Consider the following 22,459-nt stretch of genomic DNA (forward strand, 5'->3'; position numbering starts at 1 on the left):
TCTCGAAAAAGATTATTAGGCAAACAAGAAAGGGTATTCCTTCTGTTGGCTCCCTTAGCATCTTTGCAAATAATGCTGACAATAAAATAATCCAGGAGATTAAAGAAAATATATATCTTGTACTTTGGTAATTCTTGCTTTAGTAAATTCTCTGTTGTGTTATAGGACAAATCCATATTTATTTTTCTTCTAACAACTCGTGTTGGTGGCATTGGAGTTAACTTGACTGGTGCTGACCGGGTTATTATTTATGATCCTGACTGGAATCCCAGTACAGATACACAGGTGAGTTTGTTTCATTACATTCCATTTACCAGCTGAGTTGACATAAAACTGAAGACGGAATGACATTTGTCTCCTCAAATACTGCTAAATCATTATGTTGCTCTTTCCTAAGTTGCTGGTCCTAGCAATAGTCGCTTAGGGTGCAGTTCCACATCATGATTACTCTTGTGGCAAAGCCAATTGAAGTGGTTCACACCACATCCCCTTTATGCTGTTATACCTTACAACTCTTCAATATTGTTGATTCATACAGTCTGTTTTGAGTGTTGCCAAACAGTTGAAATGGCCTGGGTTTTTTTAAATAAATAAACAAACAAACTATATGTTTCTGAAGGGAGAGTACAGCTGTGCAAGCTCTTCAACAGGGATGACTGTTCATGGTGGCAGTGCAGGGTATGAAAAGGAGAACAAGTGTTGCTTAAATTGGCTTTGTCACTGAATAATTATATGTAGCTATGCCCTTAAAAGTTGCTGTTAAGTCAATACCTTAAAGTTGTTCTTTGTCTGATGGTGTGATAAGACTCTGGTTTATCGGATCCCTGTAACAGCATATGGAGCTTACATGTTTGTGAGGAAAAAAGTGTTTTTGATGGAAATCCTACATAGCTCTGAGATCGGCAACTGTGTGACCTGACCTAGAGTGGTCCGTTTCAGTGGTTGGTTCAAGATGTTTGTAGGAAGGCTTTCAGTTAAGGAAAAAAGTTCAAAGGAATTGTTAACATTAAAGCTCTATTGTGAAATAGATCCCTCTTGGAATACGTCTATATAAAGTACATATCCTAGATACAAGTTCTAATTTTAACATAATTTACGTTTTGAGATTTTTTTGTATAGATTTCTTGGTACAATTGGAGACTTGTCTTTTTACATATGTAATCTTTCTAAATTGTTTTCTTCTCCTGATGAGTTAGTTGTCCTAGTGCTGTAGAAATAATTCTGCTGTGTAACTTCTTGAACTATTTGTTAAATGTCCGAACCAGGCTTGAAACAGTGGTATCAATAGGTCTCTGTTAAACACATGTCTAAGAGGCTAATGTCTGGTAATCAAACCTTTTATGTTCCAGGCTCGGGAACGTGCTTGGAGAATAGGCCAAAAGAAACAGGTGACTGTGTATAGGCTTCTCACTGCAGGTACTATTGAAGAAAAGATATACCACAGGTCAGTCAGAACAATTTCTTGGATACAGCCGTGTGCTCAAGAAAATGTTTGTAGCAAATCTGAGGTGGTGTAACAGTGATATACCTGTGCACATGCACATGCACTTATGGCTTGTAACCCCCAATCTTGGTCATGATGGGCACATCACAGAAAACTTAAAAATTTCTGCTGAGAAACTGGCCTTCTTCCAATATTAGACTCCCAGCTGCAGGACTGTCCTGCTGCCTCTGTAGCTCCAAGACCCACATGCTATAAATATACCTCATCAATTTGTTCCAGTAGCTGTGTCCAGCTCATCCAGATTTCACTGTAAATGAGAGAGTATGAGCATAAACAGGAAAAAGAGCCCCTTACTCAGAACATGAGATTCAACAAGTCTGAAATACAAATTGAAATCAACAAGTTCTTTATATTGTCCTTAGGATATATAAAAATGTATGTGGTACATACATCCATTTACTACTCTGCAAACCGCATTTGATTTTTTATTCCCAAATCATACCAAAGTGAGAGAATTAAATCCCAAGAACTACCAGTCATATTCATGTTATTTATTCCAAAAGGTAGCTAAAGCCTTAAAATGTTTGTCTTTTGAAATCAATGAAATCTTTGTTTTGCTTTCCCATTCAGCTTTCTCAGTAGTTAGCTTCACTCACATGAATTCCAAATTAATGTACCTGGGAATCCTCTGTCTAGGCATTACTCTTTAGAAGTGGAATATCCTCTTTGAAAATGTAGATGAATGGAAAGCTCTAAATAATGAAATACCCGCACTTATTGAGTGCCTTTTTTAATCTGCTTTACCACATGGACACAAAGCATCTGCAGATGGTTGGCTTGCATCCTGCTGGCATACTTCTGTTTGAACAACACTGACCACATCAAGGAAGTGGGCTCTAAGGGTCAGGACAGCCATCAGAAATTCATTTCTTTCCAGAACAGTGCAGTGGACTTTGAACTTCAACCAAGTTGTCTTTTCTCTTTGCCTGTGTTTTCTTCCTTGCAAATATGTGATCATCCTTGTAGGAAGCTGTGAAACTCAGTCAATTCTTAAAAACTTTAAAGTCTTCTGATGGGTGCTGTAGCTGGCACCTATGTTTAAACTTTAGTTTTTGCCAGTTGGATTTAAAAATAGTTTCCCTGCTTAATGCCAACAGAGCCAAAACCATGATAAAAACACTTATTAAGAACTGATTTCCAGCTTTATTTAGGGTTGTATTTTTTTGTACAGGAAAACAGTGCCTAGAACTTGCAATCAAAAGCTATGTATTACAAACATGACATAGAAGTAGACTTACCAATGCTAGACCTTTTGCAGCTTAGTTCTCCCCCAGATTTGTTCCTTTCAGTCCTCTGAAGATGGGGTCTTTTTTCATTTTCTCTCAACCGCAAGTTTGTTTCCCTTTTCAGTGGCTGTCATCCAGTCATCACCACCAGACTGAGCTACTCTGCTGCTTTTGATTCCTCCAACCAATTGAACCATTAAAATATTGTCAGTTTAACAAGCTCTTGTTTTTCTTTCAGGAGCTTTCTGATAGTTTTATTGTAATATATACAAGCTTTTCAATTTTAATGGACAAAAAAATCATTCTAGCTGTGAAGTATTTATTGCTTAGTTAAGGGATGCCTCATAGGACATTTCAGGATGGTGGTTACCTGTTGTGTTATGGGGTTGTTGCAAAACAATAAATCCCTGTGTTTAACAATTTAGTTGGTTGTTTGAAAGTTACTAACTCAAGATTGTCTTCTGGAAACTAACATAATCTTCCCACTGCTTAATTGTTCTGCAGGGTAACGTTTGTGCTTATACAGTTTTATGTTTAAGTACTGTATTCAGTACTTAAACATAGCTAGACATTGCTTAATGCACAAAGTACTACTTTCTTCTTTTTTTTAGACAAATCTTCAAACAGTTTTTAACGAACAGAGTGCTGAAAGACCCTAAGCAGAGGCGCTTTTTCAAATCCAATGACCTTTATGAACTTTTTACTCTGAGCAACCCAGATATGTCTCAGGGGACAGAAACAAGTGCAATTTTTGCAGGTACACATTTTTTCTCTGTTTGTTCAAAAGAAAAAAATGTTTGAAGTGTTTGATAAATGGATACTAATTTCATTCATCCCTCAGGTACTGGTTCAGATGTTCAAGTCCCAAAACACCAATTGAAGCGGAAACTTGAAAAGCCACCTGATAATGACACTTCTAAAGGTGGTCTCCATCTTACAGAAAGCAGCTCACCAAAGTACAGCAGCAAGTCATCCAATTCCTATTCAACCACCCACATGACAAATAATTCTTCTAAAGCGATGGAGACAAGTGAGAAAACAAAAGGAAATTTGGAAGCTTTTGAACAAAACAGCTATGCAAAAGATAATGCACAAGCTGCTACTAATATAAATTCATTGAATAAAAGCAAGGAGGAAAGCTTGGAAAGAGCTGACAAATCTATGTCCCGGTCATTGCCAAATGATGCAGGGTTTTCAGAGAATGCCAAATGTCTGAACGCTGCAGTGTCTGATGAAGTACAGGGAGCAGCTAATGTAGATGTCAAGGGAGATTTTAGCCTTACATGTGGTGCGGCTGGCTCTTGGGAAAAGCAAGTTGCTAAAACTGAAGATGGGCTATTAGATAATCATTATAAATGCACCTCAAAAACAAAGCACAGGGTGGATATGCTGTCACATGAGAGCCACAAAGATAAGTCTAAGAAGAAACATCACAAAGATGCCAAATTTGAAGGAGAGCGCATTCCTCATCTAGTGAAACAAAAGCCATACAAAAGAGAGAACACTGAAGAGAAGGAGGAAGACTCAAAGAAAAATGATGATTATGTCTTGGAGAAACTTTTCAAAAAATCAGGTAACTGTTTAAGTGTCAGACTATTTAAACAGAGGTATATAAAACTTATGCAAGTGAGGGAAGGAGCAGTTCTGTTATTCTGATGGTTAGAGCTACAATACAAAATGTGCTTTATCCTGATACCCTAGTGAAACATTTTAATGTTCATCGTTGAAATGCTCTGGTTATGAATGAGCTAATTACCTTGGCACAAACACTTCAGAGAGATCTGCAGTCTTCCAGAAACACTTCTGGATATAGAAGTAATGCAGTGTTTCTTCTGGAAATAAGGATGTAACTAACCTTCATTTACACAAGGGTTTCACTTCTATCTGTCCTGTCTATAACAATAGAAATGATCAATTTACCCACATAATTGCCAAGTCTGTTGTGAATAATGACCTCATCAGCACACCAGAAGTGGTTTGCTGTCAAATTGCTTAACTGATAAAGGGGGTTCTCCTATTAGAAATTACTGTACTGAAATGCTGAACATAATCAGCCTGAAAAAGGAAGAACGTAATTGTGGCATTCACTTAAATGGTGAATTTTACAGATAACCATGTAAATTAACAGATGTCCTCCTTCACTTTTCCCTGTATCTTCTGGTTTTTAGGGGTACACAGTGTTATGAAGCACGATGCTATTATGGAAGCTTCCAGTGCAGATCATGTGCTTGTGGAAGCAGAAGCAGACAGAGTGGCCCAAGATGCCTTAAGAGTCTTAAAAGTCTCTCGACAGCGATGTTTAGGAGCTGCTTCTGGTGTGCCAACCTGGACAGGCATGCATGGTCTTTCAGGTGCACCATCAGGAATAAAGTAAGTTCAGTTCTCCCACTGGTTTTCCAAAAATAGAAGAGTTCTTGAGGATGTTATAGATTTATCTTTTTTTTTTGTACTTGGTATTTGCAGTAACGTGTATCAAAGTGGAATTTCATGGTTTATATTTAATAAAGACATGAAGATGTATTACAAGCCTAGGAAGTCCATTCTGAAGTACAAAGAAAGCTTTATTGTTGCACAGTACAGGGGAGTTTGGCAGAGTGTTTTTGAGAACCCTAAAACGCAAACCCAGTCAGTGTCTTTGGCAAAACTATCCTAATCATTTTGAGAATGATGTTTTAAGGAGTTAATTCTTTTGTGGGTTTTTAGGAGTCGGTTTGGTCAAAAAAGAAACCCCATGCTGCATTCTTCACATTCCACTTGTACATCACTTGCGAAGAAGTGCAAGGTGAGACACAAGCTAATATTCGTCTTTCAATAGCTGATATATATAAAATACTCTGATTCATGCAACAAATCTGATTTATACTGTAGATGCCTCAAACCCATTTGTTGTATGATTATATAGAATTCCAGAATTTTTAGTCACCTGCTTATTTGATTTTTCAAGTTTTGATATAGTATCTTGATGAAGCCTAATTAGATACAGCAGTTGCAAATTGCAACATGGTCTGGTTATTTGTCTCAAGACCAACAATGCTTTTATTTCACTTCCTAAGTTCTAAAGTAGAGACCAGAACATACTGCCTCTCTATTGTGTATTTCAGATGACTAGCTTCTGCATGTTCTTGTTTGTTGTTTACATCTAAACAGGAGGTAGATTTTGTTTGACAGATCTTCTGGGGATCTCCAAATCCAACTTTCTCTATAGTCTTTATGTTTATTTACAGGATGCAGATACAATAAGGAAAGAAAATATAAAGTGTAGTTCCAATGGGTATTTTGATGGAAAATCTGGAGAATCATCATCCAGTGCACCACACTCTTCATCTTTATTAGCTGAGATGAGAGCAAGGAACTGCCACCTTTTGCCACAACAGACTGGGAATGAGGGAGATGAGAATCATCAGCAAGCAACCGCCCCAGCTTCAACAGAATACGATGAACTGCTTGTGGATATGCGGAACTTCATAGCGTTCCAGGCCCGCGTGGATGGCGAGGCTAGCACTCGGGAAATACTGCACGAATTTGAGTCCAAACTGCCTGCATCGCAGTCCTGTGTCTTTAGAGAACTTCTCCGCAATCTCTGCACCTTCCACAGGAGCCCAAATGGTGAAGGTGTCTGGAGGCTAAAGCCAGAATTCCGCTGACCTTTGTCCAGGGAAGGCACCTGTCTGTGTGCTTGACCACCACTCTCCTTTGAGATCTACAGTTTGTCTTTTAAAATGAGGAATTACTTCATATTCATGATTTAACAATTTACTTTGAGCAGTCAGTGGTGCAGTGCTTCTTGCAGGCTCAGAGCCGACTTAATTTCTGATTTACACTATTTATATGAAAGTGCCATCTACCTCATAGATGAAACAATATAAAATATCAGCACCTTTTCTTTAAAAGAAATCTTAATATAAATGGGATGAAGAACACATACTGACTTTTTATTGCAATAAGAACCATGGATGTAACTGTGGGTTGTAAGACTTTGATTTCTGTGAAATTCCAAGAAGTTCTTCCTCAATTTTCTGTATGTTACTTGAATGATCATGGGGCACAGTATACTACTAAAATTTTAAAAAAATAAATAAATAAACAAAAGATGATGATAGTGGTCAGCATGAGATACACTTGTACTGACAAGTGTATCAAAATTGTTGACACTCTCATCAGTAGTGATAATTTTGTTTTAATGTTGGTGCTTTCATTGTTGCCAGCATCCAGCATATGCGGTATAACTTACATCACTATTTAACCTGGGAAATAATTTTACTGCCACATAGGTTTAATCACAAAAAATGGAAAGCCTGGCAGGATATTCAGACGACTGACAGTTGATAATTATGGAAAACTTATTACAGTATGGAAAACACATTTACACCATAATCATGAATTTGGTTACGGTCCCATACACCAGCAGCCATTGCTTGGTACAGTATTTCATACCACCGAAGTGACAGTAACTGTTATGTTTGTCACAGGTTGTGGGCTAATAATTGAAATCCCATGAAATGTTCATGGGTCTTGCTGTAATTTATGTCAAAAACTTTCCAGTTCCCTGTTAGCACTTAATTTTATACCTTGACAAAGACTGAGGTGTTGTTCAGAGGGGGAATGGTTTCACTGTATTTTACTAAACGTAATCACTTTTGGCCAGAGACATCATTGGAGTGTATACAGAAGTTCCAGGTCATACCTATTCAGTAGATAGGGAATATCTCAGTCTTCCTGACAGTCAGACAAGTTCTAATACCAATTTCCTTCCAAGGAAGGAAGGATTGGATTATTTGTAACAAACCAAGTACTACATTGGGTCTGTCTTCAAGATACTAGCATGCAATGTAAGGAAACCTTAAGCGGGAAAAAAATTGATAGATTTTGAGAAGAAAACCACATTCTTGCACGTTCTTACAACGTTAGATTACTGTATGGCTTAAACTAGGAACAGTTAAATATGCGTAATGTCCTTCCTATCCCTAAGCTACTGAGAAAAGGGAAAGCTGGGCTACTTTTAGGTTTTCGTTCAGTGTAAAAGTATCTTGTTTACTTTGAGTGAAAGAACAAATACTGAAAGATGAATGGTGAAACAAGAATACAAACTGTTTTCGTAAAGAAAGCCTCTAAGATACTTCCAGTGGATTCTCCTCATTTTTGTTCAGTGCTAAAGGATCTGTAGAGATTTGCAAAAAGTGGTGCCTCTGTTTCAGTAACTGGTTGGCTGTCTTTTACAACCTGGAGTTGGAGAGGGCAGACAGTTCAAGAATCTGTTTCTTTTTCTCATGGCATTTGAAAGTGGGACTGTGTTGCACCTTTTCCTGACATCTCTTTTTTTGATCCCATTTTATTCACTTACATTCCCTCTTTCAGGAGAATGATAAAACCAAGAATCCAGGCTGCTGTTTCAAAACGCTTCAAAAATTCTAGATCTTTTGATATGACTTAAAATGGATCAGTAAAAAGAGTAAAAACAAACCAATTTTGCTGTTCTCTCCAAAGTTGTAGAGAATTTTAATTTTGTTTGGGTGTCATGCCCACATGCATCCCTATGCCCCAGGTACAGACCAGGAATTCAGCTGTCAGCAAAGCTGCTGTTGTCACTTTAGCTGTCAGTTCTGGTGTCGTCTTCCAATCTTAAAGACACCTTTCCTGTACTAAGGAAAGTTTGCAGCTTCTCACTGATCTGTTAATGTAAATGGACTTGCATGTGCTTTTTATAAATTCTTGGCTTTCATGGACTTATTAAAAAAGCAAAACTAAAAGTCTATTCTAGAAGTCGTCTTTGGGGGTGGGGGAGAGAGTGGGTGGGCGAAAGAGGAGGGGGGGAACAGTGGGGTGGGGGAACCATCTTTCCCTTTATAGTATGGCTCTGACTAAATGATTGAGATTAAGTATATTTCCATTTTTTGTACAACTTCAGATTATGCATCCTACAAACAAGATTTTTTTCCCAGTAATAGCTTTTGTTTAAAAGACTGAATATTAGTATAATACTCAAAAAAAAAATGTCCTGGGTTGAGTGGTGGAGTTTTTTGGTGGCAGGGGAGGGGGCTATAGGGGCGGCCCCCTGTGACATTTATTTTTAAATACTTAAAAATACTTTTTAAGTATTTAATCTCAAAAGTATACGTGATTAAAGGTCTACAGGCTGATTTATAGGTAAAAGTTGTTCTAGAATATAATATAGTTGCTACACATTTTAAAGTAGAAGAGTTAATTCAGAATAATCCTACTTATATTCCATGAAGCATTATCTGATTTTTTGTTTGTTTAGCTTTACCTGTGTAAAGTGAATTCCTTTCACATCCTCAAAGAAATCAGAAACACCTCCTGACTAATGATATTGCACAGTCACACATGGTTACCATTAAATAGCTTATAGATACGTAACATTTTTAAAAGCTTGTATTTTAGCCTTCTCAGTTTCCAAGTATTCAATGCTACAGTTGGTAATTGCTACTTTATTTGTGCATGATTCCAAAAATCACTCATGGAATGACTGTGTTTTTATAATTTGTTTTCTTACCTCAGTAAAAAGGGGATAAAGAATGATCTAAATACAGATGTTAATTCAGGAATCAAGTTGAAAAAAATAATTAAATCTTATTAAGGAAAGAAATTTCAGCATGAAACAGTGAGTATAATCTTTAAATTAAAACAGCAACAACAAAAAAGTATGCCACAAGGAATTACTGAAAATTTCTTTCCTGTAAAGATGCTAAAAGCTGAGCACCATTGTACTCCAAAAATGTTATGCCAATGTAGATGATGTGACCTACTACCCACACAGCTCAAGAGACAAATGCAGCTGAAAAATCTAGAATGCTAAATAGCAGAAACTTGGATTGTTCTGTAAGCTGCTATGGGGACTGTATACACTGTTTGGGTAGAACGTGCTGCACTGGTATTTTAACAGCAGAAGTTAAAACTTACCATAATTGTTCCTTCTGATTTCAAACGATATTTGTAAAGGGGGAGGTAAAAAACCCTCTTCCTTCATTTATTGTTTCTCTCTCCTCCCCTATTCTGTCCTCCTTTTACATTCTTCCATGTGTTTATTCTCCTGTGTTCATCCTTTTGCTGAACACTTAAGTCTTGTATAGCCAACCCGCTCACCTCTAGTATAAGAACTAAATTTTGACCTAGAGAAAAGACTCTGCTAAAGATTGTAGGTGTTTGACTGTTCTGAACAATAATGACCCACCACAAATGAAATGTTAGTTAGGTGCTGAATGGATAGATTGATAGAAATGGTGATTAAAAATGAAGAGCAGTGTTTTTAAATCCATAACTTCACGTTGTGACTCAGCCTCTTCTCAAAGGGCTACACCATGTGGAGAATTGAGTCTACTACAGCTAATAAATGTTATCTTCCCAAGCAGAGCTGTAGAAAATTGGGCTTTTCTATCTCTAAGTTTTGGCTTCAGATGATAGTCGCCTATAGACAGTTGTACTCAAGTCACAAGGTCATCTTTGCTGTTGATTCTAAGATTTCCAAACTTGGCTAACTTTGACTGTCTTCTAGTAGTACAATTCTCTGCCTTTCAAGAAGCTACAACAGAAGGGACAAGACTTTCAAAAGGACTTGATGGGATTTTTTTTTTTTTTATTGCTCATAAAATCCTGTATCACTTTCCTTCTTTGAGCTACTGAGTCATTAGGTCTAAGAAGTTTCCAGTTCCTCAGCTGTTGTAAATGCAGCTCCACTAACATGGATGGGCTGATGCTGTTTCTCGATGACCTAGCCTTCTAATACTAACCTTCATCAGAGCCAAAAAGTGTGTTATCTGGGATGCTGTGTGTATGTGATTGAAACAGCCACAGAACATTAGCCTTTCTCTAAGGAAAGACATTTCAGCATGAAACAGTGAGTATAATCTTTAAATTGAAAGGTAAATTAGAGGTAAGTTGTGTTCCTGAAAAGGGATAGCCTGTTGCACAGGTTTTAGCCAATTTTCAGAGAGTGATCTTTTGGGCTCCATTTTTGGCTGAACTCCAGATATAGTTTGAGATGTGCTTTTCAGAAACCATGGAGATAGGTGGTAGCAATGATTTTTAGTAGCCATCTGAAGAGACCTTCGTGTCCTGATTCCCCAGTTATGTATGATGTGCACTTGGTTATACTGATGCTAGTCTACAATTGAATCTGGGCTTTTTTTTCTCATCTACCAATTAACTCACTTTGGAATAAATTGTTTGGAACCATAATGCCCCATCCACCAGTATGTTCAGGAAAAAGCTCTTAACAGAGGGAGAATATTTTGTGTTTGCTAAGACTGAGCAGATACACAAAATCTGTTCAATAAACAATGATACTACTGTGTAACTGTGAAAATGGGAGGGGAATCCTCATAACAGCATTGATGGGGAGGGAAGGAATTTTCCAATAGATTTTAAAATGTTACACATTGCAATCTATCGGGGGAAAAAAAAAAAAAAAAAAAAAACAAAACAAACAACCACATATAATGATATACCATACTTTCTCGGTGACAAAGATATCTTGGCAGCCATCACATAACTAGAAAAAGCAGAGTGAAAGTTAGAGCATGTATCCTTTAGGGAAAGCTGTCACAGGAAGCAGTAGTTTAAGCAATTAATTTGATTAAACAGTCTTAGAGAAAGCAGGAACTTGAATAACATTCTTTCGGAAGGGTAACACTTTTCTCAAACACAAAATAATTTTATTTTTAGAATAAGGAACTGGGTAGATGAATAATAAAATTGGTGGGATAATACCAGACTTGCATTATTTTTGCATATTGCTGTGATTCCTATGTCAAATCTATTAAGAAAAGTTTAAGCAGTTCTCTCTCCTGGAGGGAGGAGGAGTTGAGGAACAGCCCTATCTCAGTGGTTTAGCAAGGAAGGCCGATGCCAGTGTCTCTTGTGTTGCAGGTGGCTGTGCTTTCTCAAATGATACATAAAGACGATGAAAAGCTTAGCTGTGAAGAGACCCCATAGCAGTTTTATCCAGACTTGGCTTATTCCCAATGTATGGGCCAAGAAATTACTTAAACCATGAGGAAAAAATTAAGGAATTAAGTTAGGTAGCACAGTCACTGAGATGGTTTAAAACATGGAATAATCTACCTGTTTGGTCTTTTAGGAGCAGGGAGATCTGGATTGTTCTGCTATAAACCTCTGGGTGACTTTGGATGCAGTACTATACGGCCTTCTGCATTGGTCTCCCCACATGATGGATGCAGTCTTTCAGGGAAGGCAAAAAGTCTTTCACATCCTTTGGAACTGCTTCAGGAAATGATAGCACAGTACAAAGAAGTCCTGGTTGGAAAAACAAAGGTAATATAGCATCTTATTGTCTAGATCATTAATTCAGCAACTGTAGTTTATACAAAACTATCATAAAAAATTGCTGAGAGTCCAGTTTTTGAAGGGCTTGAGTGGGGCACATGTTTTGGATTCAGGATGTGCTGGCAAGTCTGCACTTGGGAGTTTATTTCCTCTGGGAGAGGTATTTATATATTAGATACATGGTAAAATCACTCTCTGCTACTTAGGGCCATTTATAATGTTCCTGTTCCAACATTCAAGCTAAATGCTGAATATACGCTTGCTAACTCAGTGGCTCTCTCTGTCTACCCAGCCCTCAAGGGATTGCTATTCTAGGCTCTGGGGTGACGTCAACAGTCCTACTTCACATTGTATTGCTCATGTGGTACAGTCCTGTTCCTTCAGCTGAGATTTAGAAGAGTAAGACTTCCTCAGTAATTCGTAACTTTTGGTGACCCTGGTTTTGGTGTCTCTGCTATCATTAAAAGTAAAGAGAAGTCTGACATCTTTCACACAAGGGTCACCTCTCTTTTCTTTAAATGGGTCTAAGACAGCTGCTATGAAGTGAGTAAAATGCCTTGTGTTCTTGCTCTCTGCCTGCAAAAGCCACAGTGAAGACTAAAGTGCATCATTGCTGCGTTCAGGGAGCAGAAAGCTACTCTTCTTTCAGGGGGGGAAGATTTGTTGTGAGTCACTGAAATAGGAACTACAGAACCTGCACAGAAAGTGTAAGGAGAAATGTCAGGCAGCTGTGTTGAGAAAGAAATGACTTCCAGCCTGCTCTATCCACTAGTTCCTTATTGTTTGTGCTAACATGAAATTAATGGGAGAAGGGAGAGTATATTCTGAGCTGAGACCTTCATTTCTGAATGGCAGGGTTGGACTTGCGTTTAAGTCCAAATTTGCTAAGGTTCTGAAATGCACAGTGAAGGCTCCCAAGTAAATTTTGCTCTGCCCACCAACAATACCATGCAATAACCATGCTTTTTCAATATTGCTGTCCCATATTAATTATAATGGCATCAAAGATGATGTGGCAGGCCACATAATAAAACCTATCATTCTCACCCATAAGCTATACCTGAAAGTCAGATGATTTTGAGTTCTTCAGACCCTCTAAGCTGTTTATCTAGTCATTTGAGAGAGAGAGAAGGAAAAGTAATGCCAATGCAGAACTCTTCAGAGAATCCACCTAAAATTTTTAAGTTGTTAACTATCTATCATAGTTCCCTACAGATTATCTGCTTTTCTTGGGCTCCCAAAGCCACACTGCTCACAACATGTCAGAGAACCTATTTTTATTGTACAGAACAGGGAGGTTGAAGCCTAGTACTAATTGCAAACCAGTCTGTAGTATCATCAGTGGAGCTATGACCAACTCCTGCATAAGGCTTACATAAGTGGTGAGTCATACAGTCTTACGAAAGAATAGGGAGCGAGGCTTTCATTATGTTGTTTGCCTAATCAGAAATATGAAAATAAAAGAACACAGCACTCAGTGGGTTACGTTTGGCTAACTGTAGACTGGAATTTCTGCAGTTGCACTACTATGATTGAGGCATTTCGTTGTTTGTGGTCCCAGCTTATATTAAACAGAGAGGATTTTTTCATAAATCTTTGCCTCTAGGGCAGAGTTAAGGTTGTTTGGGAACCCTAGCTATGTGTTTCCAGACATTAATGTCTGGAAGCAGCACCAGGAGAGTAAAAATGGAGGTATATGCCTAGGGAGGATACTAGGAGTAAATGAAGAAGCCCAAGGGCAGGGTAGGGTTTGTGAGGATAAGCATTGGAAGAAGTGGTGGAGTGGAAGCAAAGCTTTTAGGATGACTGAAAAACAGCCTAGTGATGATTTCTTTTATCTTACTAGTCTCTTTGCACGCTCGCAGGCAGGTAGTTGAATGGATATTGCTTTATCCAGCACTGCTGTTAGCCATGAGCTGAGATACCAACAGCCCTTAGAAGGCAACTGGAGAGTTTTGAGGATCAAAGTTGGCTGTAGCTTTATGTGCAGCAACAGTGCTCTTTACACTGGTCTGATCAACCCATCACTGCTGCTCATTTTCTTCCATCAGTCCTCTGCACCTCATGTGGCAAACTGGATCAGCAAGCTTGTATCCTGGTGAAGAAAAAATAGTAATCATAACTACCCAAATATTTTTTTCCAACATGTGGCTAGCTGAAGGCTGGACTGAGTGGCAGCACACGAAAGCCTTAAGTTGAAGAGGCAAATGGCCAAGCATACTTGGAACTTCAGCTTTAAAGCAGCAAAAGGTCAGCGCTTCCTCTATCAGAGCTGTTTGAACAATCCAGATTAAACCTTTTTTTTACTTCAAATGGCTAATTTGTGAGCAGGTGGAGCTGGAGTCTCTTTGTCACCACTTCATTCCCTTATGGGCCCATATGCTTGCTCAGTGCAAGTACTCCTGCCTAACATAGCGTGTCAGCCAAGGAGCCAGAGCACATTCCTACCCGCCCCCTAACCTACCTCCCTTCGCTTTCCTGCCTGGAAAGAGAATAGGGGCCCGTGTGGCACAAGCAGAACAGGCACAGCTGCATGAACAATCAGGAATGTATAATTGCTCATCACTAAGCTGCCAGACTGCCTTAAAAAGGACGTCTGCAGGATGCTTAAGGTTTGGGGTTTTTTGGGGGGTGGGAGGGAGGTGGAACTCCACCAACCCAAGGGGGGAAAAAGACAAATTAGTGAAAGCCTTAAACTGGCTTTTCAGCGTGCATCTGCCTCCCCCCATCCCTCCTTACTTCGAAGTTCGGCTGCTCTTGCCGCACCGCACTAGCAGAGCCCCGGACCCTGTCCCCACCGCCTCCCCCCGGGCGGCTGTAGGGCCGGAGTTAGAGACTCGTACGACGGCAGCTCGGCCCTGCAGCCCGGCCGGGCCCAGCCCGGTACCCGGCACCGCGGGGAGACCTCTCTGGGCCGGGAAGCGGCAAGATAGGAAGGCTCAGGCTCAGTTCTAATTGTACGTGTAGTGGCAGTGACAGGAAACGGCACCTGCCATCAGCAATGCTCAAATCAAAGCCTCTTTAAAAGAAGTAAACGTAAAGAATAAGATTTTCACAAGAGCGGTTTCCTTTGCAGACATTTGGTTTCCCCTCTCATGTTAACGAGCGAGCGGCGATGCCCCATTGAGACTTTAACGGGGCCTTAATGGCCCGGGCGAGGCGAGGCGCGGCCGCCCAGCCCCGCGGGCAGCGGCCATCAGGGCCGAGCACCCTGCCCAGAGCTCCGCGCACTCGCCTGGCCGCCCTCAGCCTCGGCGGGCCGGGGCCCGCGGAAGAGCCGCTGCCCCCTCACACCGGCGCGGCCGTCCGCTCCGGGCACCCGAGGCGGCCTTCCCGAGCCGGCGCCGCCGGCCATGGCGGCCCGCCAGCCGTGGCTGTGGCTGTGGCTGCGGCTGGGCCTGGCCTGGCTGCTGAGCCCGGCGGCGGCGAGCGGCCTGCCCCGGGCCCCCGCGCCGCGGGACGGGGTCCTGGCGGCGGCCCTGCAGCGGCTGCGGGAGGTCTTCGACATCGAGGAGCTGCCGCCCGACGTGCTGCCCCGCAAGAAGCCGCCCCAGTTCATGGTGGAGCTCTTCAACAAGGTGGCCGACGCCAACGGCATCACCCGCGCCCCGGGGCTGCTGCAGGGCGACGTGGTGCGCAGCTTCGAGGACCGAGGTGGGCCGGGGCCGGGGGGCGGCGAGGGCCGGGCCGAGGGGGCACTCCCGGCCGCAGAGCAGCGGCGGTGGCGGCGCGTCCCGAGGGGGAACGGCCACCGGGCCCCTCCGCCTCCCGCGCCGCCGCCCCCCCACCCCCAGGCCGGAGCGGACCCGACCCGGCAGCTGCGGCGGAGAACGCGGGGCTGCGGCCTGTTTTGCGGGGTCCTGCCTTGTCCCTAAAGGAGGCTCTTTTCCAGTTCACGAGGACCGGTACCACTTCTACTTCGACATCAGCGCGATGGAGAAGGGCGAGCAGGTGCTGAAAGCCGAGTTCAGGGTCTTCAAGCTGAAGAGGACGCGTGTGTCCGGAAGGTCTGACGTGAAACACTTCTGCAAAGTAAGTGGGGAAATAACCTGTCGGTTAAACACTCGTGCTTTTGTTGTTAATAAGGCTGAAAGTGCGGAGTGCAGACATTTACCACATTGACCTGCTTGCTTGTTTTTTATATTTATCTGTCTGCGGTTTTCAGTTTTTCTTTGCCCCCAGCGTGCAGAGAAGTAAGACGCAAAGTTCAGTCTCTGGCAGTACTGTACTTTGCGCACTGTGGCAGTGAGCTCTCCCTAAAAATACCCATGTCAGACCTATCTCAAACCATACCATACTTTTCGGGGGTTTGAGATGTTTTGAAATTCTAATCGAAATTTATCAGTTTGGGCTGCTCTAAAAGATAATAGCAATTCATAGGAAAATAGGGCAGGTGAGCATTCTGACATTGGGTGTATTTGTTTCTTTGGCAAAAGGGACTTTTTGCAAACCTGAAGACACAGATGTGGAGGAACAGAGGACTTTCGTGGTATCAGATGTTCAAAATAGAAAGGAAAGGGTTGGTCAAGATATTTTTCTACAGTATCAGACAGTCCAGTATCCTGCCTCTGAACACATCTAGAAGTAAATGCATATAGCAATACTTGTTTTTATGTTAAACTGTCTAAAACCTACTTTTTTGTCTGATTTAAAATGATAATACAGTTTTACAGCTTTGATGTGGCAGAAATGTGAATAATCTTTATCCTCCTTGTATTACTGGAAGAACAATTGGTTTCATTTCTTACTGTTTTGCTGTATCGCTCCCATCAAGGTGGAAGTGTATGAGCTCTTGGAGAGTGGAAGTAAGCCACAAAAAAGACATCTCATTGCATCAAGATTATTGTCCCTGTACACAGAAGGCTGGGAAGTATTCAACGTCACACAGACCGTAAGCAGAGAATTCTGACTTAATTTTAATTCTAAAATGATATTCAGCTCATAAGTCCGGCATTGCCCTTATGCTGGGTTTTGTGGTCAGTTTAGACTGGAGAGCCGCAGCAGCAGAAGCTTTTTACACTTAAAAGTACAACTGGTGCTACCTGAGTTAAAGGAGAAGTGTTTATATTCTGCGGCAGCACAGACATGATGAGCATTGAGTAACCCAAACGTAGTCAATAAGAAGGGACATCAGGCCAAGTATGTCATAATGATTAAAACATGCTAGTCCTGCCAAAGGAGATGACACTGATTGTGTGCTGAGAGTAGGTTTCCATTTCTCCATTTTATTCTGGTGGCATTACTACAGAGCAGTGTGCTTTAACGTCGTCGTGTTTCTGGAATTTGTCATGGTTGGATTGTTTTTCTTCCTCTGTAGACTTCTTTATTTGTTAGTTTAAAGACTTGTGTTGTAGATAAACTATAACAGTATGTGAATGCCTTTCCATAGCAAAAAAACAAATGTGGTTGAAAACATACAGTTTCATGGGCTTGAATCTGTACTCATGGACAGTGGTTTTTGCTGCCTAAGCTTTATGATCAGACTGAACAGCATACTTGGATGATTGGTTGAGTTGCATCTTAAGTCATGATAGCCCTGCTTGAGAATGGCCTGGCCTTATCTGTTAGTCTGTAATTATAACAACTAGATAAAGTAAATATGCTTGATTGTGAGTTAATTTCTTCAAATGCCATGTGTGTTAGATTCAAATGAGTTTTAATGATATGGAAAGTCTGAAGAGTTCATATTATTCTGTTAGTAAGATTGCTATGAAAAATAAATTCCTAGTTAAAGTCAGAGAGGATTTATTTTAATGTTAATTTTAATTCATAGACTCATCTATTCACTAGTAAATTCTCAGAAATTAATTATGTTCCTGTAAATGTAGCTTTAGGGAATGCACATGGTATTTTGTATTTTTAAATGTTGCATTACTGGTTTAAATACTAAACTCAGTTGAGTCTCAGCTATACAGTTACCTCACTTCTGTCATAATATATGTTCTTATGCTCTCGTAGCTTGTTGCTTGTTCATGTTTCCTAATATAAACATTGTTTAATCGTAATACCATAATAAGAATATTGAAACAATATTATTTCATTTCCCTGTCATTACCAGGTTTCCAAGTGGGTTGGAAACAGCAGCTCCGACCATGGCTTTTTGATAACTACAACACATGTATTCGACAATAGAATTGAGCACAACCTGGTTAAGTTTGCTAAGAGCCAGGGCACTTTGCAGGAGAGTAGAAATGCCCTTCTTGTCCTCTTCACCAACAGTAACAAGCAGAGGTCTTCCAGCTTAGTACCCTCTTTCACAAGTAAGTTCACACAAGAGTTCTTTTAGACTCTGTTTTAGATTGCGTTTTAGAATATGGACTCCCTGTACACCTTCTGTTGCCTTCTGCTGCCTCATGTATACCTAGTCTCAGTATTTACTTGCAGTGTTGAACTTGTTTGAAGTTCAGCCTTTTCACTGATCAGTTTGATTTGATAGTTCCTGCTAGCAGGTCACCTAACATCTTAAGTTGCCTCTACCCTCAGATAAAACTGTGTTTGCAGGAAATATTCATAAAGCCTAGGGGAAATCTGGTTTATTTTGTTTATGAAGGAATGGAAGTTCTATTTGTTTAAATTACTATTTATATTATTTTTGTGGTGCTGAAGTCTGCATGAAAATTGTAGATTAGGTTTAGGCTAAAAAAACTCAGCGACCTGGAAAGCTTTGTGAAAATGCTGGCAAAGCAACTGTAAGTAGAGTTGTTTAGTGTAGTTTTCAAGAGTGGAAGAGGTTGTTAAATAAGCAGTTTAAACCTCTCTGTCCTTGGCTTGGTTTTTAAGCACCTGTTTAACTTCAGCACTAAAAGCAGCTTTCACTGAAGACAACGCCCTCATTCCTTAAATTACAAAACTCAGTTGTCTTGCCTTTCCCACTGGTCTTCCAGTAAAACCAGCTAAGGCTGAATTTTAGAGCCCGATAAATGCAAAGAGCAAAAGCTGGGCAAAAATTATTCTGTTTTGGGTTTGCAGTGTTTTCTGGTAAACAATTAAATTTGCATATTAGAAAGAAACTAGGCAGGACTTGCATCAATATTAAGAAGTAGGTGGTAAAATTGATTAAAAACAAAAATTAGTCTGACCTGTTTATTTTTGTTTTCCAAATACATTTTTTATAATGACATTCTAGATCCCAATTTAATGAGCATCAAGCTCTGTATGGGATACTGTGCCAGGATTGAGAAATTGATACCTATTTCTCAGTGAAGGAACTCCCTAGACCTGTCTGTTCGTTGTGGCCAGTGAATCTGCACAGATTGTTCTTCTACCAGCCTGTATGTGTATCAGTGGTTTTCAGCCTCTGTACATGGATTCTGAGGTCTCCATGGACATTTATCAAGGCTTCTCAGAAGATATTTTAAGAAAGCAAACCTATTGTCAGTAAGATTCATTCTCTAGCAGAGTTGCATAAATGTGGTGGTAATTTTTTCAGATTCAAAAACTGAAAAGTATTTTTAAAAATACTACTTTACAGGAACACACTCTGTTTTGCAAGTGTATGCACAGGGTTCCAGAGAAAAAAATACTGGAGAGAGAAAAAGGCTGTGATCTCCACCCTGTGTTAGCACTGCTCAGCATGATGTGTGTTGTAGGAGTGGCCATATAAAGACCGTTAATACCATTCTGACCAGATTCAGCCCAGAAAAGGGCCTGTGGAGTTCACAGAATATATTTAGTATAGCATTGAACTTTTCCTTTATATTTCTGCTGAGTTGGGACCTTTCAGGCCACAAAGTGAAACACGAGATTTTGAAATATGGCTGAAATAGCAACCGAATACACACCCCTTCTGGTACTTTCACAATTTAAGTGTAAGTTTAAAATCTGTTCCAAAGACTTTGGTGTAGATTTATAGAATAGATTTTCATGCAGAATACTGTACTTAGGAAATGAATTTATTTTGAGAAAGATTAATGTGTGACTTCCTTTCAGAACCAGACATGAACCCTGCCAGAAATGATGGTTCACACGTGCCTCATGAAACTCAGATCATCGAAAGCAGCAATGCAAGTGTGAGCAGGAGACCTCGAGCTGCTGCAATCCCTTCTGCCAAAAGCCAAGTAACAGCATGTCATCGAAGGGAACTCTACGTTGACTTCCGTGCTATTGGCTGGTCAGGATGGATTATTTACCCAAGTGGATACAATGCATTTTATTGCAGGGGATCCTGTCTTTTCCCCCTTGGAGAAAGTCAAAATGCAACAAACCATGCTACAGTTCAGTCCATAGTCCATACGCTTAAGCTGTCTGAAGATGTCAGCACACCCTGTTGTGTGCCAGATGAATTGAAGTCCCTCAATCTTCTCTACTTTGATGACAAAGAGAATGTGGTCCTTAAAAATTATAAAGATATGGTGGCAACAAGGTGTGGTTGTCACTAGCAGGACCTTTTTTTGTCATCATTTGGCGTGCACCTGGATTCAGTTCCCCATTTGCCACTGAATATACCAAAGGAGATGGCATTTCTGTTTACAGGGGAGGAGAGCCAGAATCTCAGCTGTGCTTCACATCCCTCTCCCCTCACCATGGCTGTGTGGAAAGGTGTTTAAGACTGACTTTTGAAGAGCTGTGGGCTTCTGGAGGGTATGCTGACCTGCCTGGAGAGCTCTCTGAGTGACTGTACAACAGAGGAAACCATTAAAAACACGAGCTTGATGTGTGAAGGAGTTGAAACACATTAAGTCAAGCATTCAAATTAAGGTCTTGTTCTGTATATCGAGGCTCAGAATTTCCAATGATTTAACAGGCATGGTATTCTGCATCAATCCAGGACAGGGTGCAGGTCCCTTAATAACACAACCTTACTCAGTTTTGACTGCATGATCCAGTGGGGATCATGCAGTGGGGGACGTACAGTCCTACACAGAGATTTCAGCATAAGTGTTTGCCCAGAGCTCATCTCAGAGGCCTGTACCATCTGCAGCTCATGCACTACCCAAAAATGCACTCCTTTGTCCTGTTCTTTATGCAGCTCTACCAAATGCAGAGACCTCCCTGTAAGTCCCTGTGGGACTTCATACACAATCCAAGGGAACACATAGGTCAGTGTTTGTCTGGGAATTGTCAAACTTTGCTTCCAACTCAGGGCTGCACCTCTGTATGATGAAGATTCAGCCAGTCCCCCTCTGTAAAATAATGCTCTTCCACCATGGCCTGCTGTGGCTGCTCTGCTGTGTGGCAGCAGAGATTGCCTTTGTGTCTTTATACAGTGGCTGTACAATGGGGTCCTAAGCTTGGGTCAGAATTCCCATAGCTAAGCAGAAAGAAAGAAGACCACTAAGCTTTGGAGGTCCATGAGAGCTGAGAGCATGCTGGATGCTGGCCTGGTCCTGTATCTGGTGCAAGATTGATGGAAGGTACTCAGTTACTCCCTTCTATTCTTCCTTGAAGAATAGGACAGAGACTTGGAATGGGCTCCCTGAGGTCTTTCAGCCTTGCTACAGTTTATTGCAGGTAACCAGCCCATTGCAGTTCCTCAGTCAACTCATTGAGTTGTAACTTAATCCTGGTTAGGTTTCTTGTCTCCATTAATCCTTCAAGGAGGCTGACTTCTCACAGAATGTGACATCTCCCGTGGGTAGAAACTTCCTGGAGAATTTTTTTACACCAATAAGATTAAAAAAAAAAAAAGTTTTTCTTTTTGTAAATACTGATGTCTGTAATAAATTTATTTTATTTAAAACCCAAACACTTGGAGTATATTAACTTAATCTGTAATATAAAATATTAATTTTCAAATAAACGTAATGTAACAACACTCAGGGTTTTTTGTGTTGTATTTGAACCTTCTTCCTAGAGTCATGAATCAAATACTTTTCCAGAAGAGAGGGCATTCCCACTGGCTTCAGTATCAAGTCCTCTGACTCAAGATCAAGGATTGTAATGGATGAGCAAAATAGATGTGTTTCCCTTCAGGGAGGATCCAGTAATTATTCCTGAAGTGAAACTCGCATTGAAGCTTCTTGTAACTCACTTGAATTAGGTGTAAAGGTTAAAACCCTTCATGTTGGTCATGTGTGGTGCTTGTAACAAAGCCTAGCTTGTGGAGGTGCTGAACTTAACATACCTGAGATGGTTTCAGTTTTCTTGGTCTGTAAGACCTTATTTTCATGTGTGTTGCAATATCCTGGGATGCTTTCATTATTTTTATTGAGAAAATTCACTAATTTAGAAAGCCAGGACAAAAGAAATACTGTTATTTGCAAATACAGTATATGGATGAGAAGGCTGTACCCCATATGTGTAGGCCGGGCATATACTCATCAGAACTACAGCCTGGAATTAGTGGAGTAGGGAAGCCTGAGCAAGATAATGATTTAGAAAGGAAGGATGTCATGCATGGCTTAGTGTGGAGAGAAAGTTTTTCTCCTGTCTAGTTGTTCTTCTGGAAGGCCACAGAAGCTGTTGTATGTATCGGCGGAGCTCCAACACT

At 40.6% G+C, this 22,459-nt stretch overlaps 2 protein-coding genes across 4 annotated transcripts in view; both read left to right on the forward strand.

Moving 5' to 3' along the window:
• The window catches only part of ERCC6 (ERCC excision repair 6, chromatin remodeling factor), a 49,552-nt gene extending 41,075 nt beyond the window's left edge, over positions 1–8,477 (forward strand). For both annotated transcript variants that reach the window (XM_033001782.2, XM_042787717.1), the window contains 7 exons: positions 166–285; positions 1,350–1,444; positions 3,342–3,487; positions 3,572–4,303; positions 4,899–5,100; positions 5,434–5,512; positions 5,955–8,477. In XM_033001782.2, coding sequence (XP_032857673.1) covers positions 166–285; positions 1,350–1,444; positions 3,342–3,487; positions 3,572–4,303; positions 4,899–5,100; positions 5,434–5,512; positions 5,955–6,374 — 1,794 coding nt within the window. In that variant the 3' untranslated portion in view covers positions 6,375–8,477. The remainder of the gene's footprint in view (positions 1–165; positions 286–1,349; positions 1,445–3,341; positions 3,488–3,571; positions 4,304–4,898; positions 5,101–5,433; positions 5,513–5,954) is intronic.
• A 1,847-nt stretch (positions 8,478–10,324) lies between these two features.
• Positions 10,325–21,746, forward strand: LOC104360661 (bone morphogenetic protein 7). Of its 2 annotated transcripts, XM_042792735.1 has the most exons (7): positions 10,325–10,582; positions 11,825–12,018; positions 14,186–15,684; positions 15,923–16,062; positions 16,805–16,921; positions 18,089–18,290; positions 19,960–21,746. In XM_042792735.1, the coding sequence occupies exons 3-7, from the start codon at positions 15,384–15,386 to the stop codon at positions 20,406–20,408; spliced, it is 1,209 nt and encodes a 402-aa protein (XP_042648669.1). In that variant the 5' UTR covers positions 10,325–10,582; positions 11,825–12,018; positions 14,186–15,383; the 3' UTR covers positions 20,409–21,746. The 2 variants fall into 2 exon arrangements, with proteins under 2 accessions (XP_042648669.1, XP_042648671.1); XM_042792737.1 differs by lacking the exons at positions 10,325–10,582; positions 11,825–12,018 and having other exon boundaries at positions 13,524–15,684.
• Positions 21,747–22,459: the final 713 nt, after the last annotated feature.

Source organism: Tyto alba, unplaced genomic scaffold, assembly GCF_018691265.1.
Source record: "Tyto alba isolate M040663 unplaced genomic scaffold, T.alba_DEE_v4.0 Super-Scaffold_1, whole genome shotgun sequence".
Classification (NCBI taxonomy): Eukaryota; Metazoa; Chordata; class Aves; order Strigiformes; family Tytonidae; genus Tyto; species Tyto alba.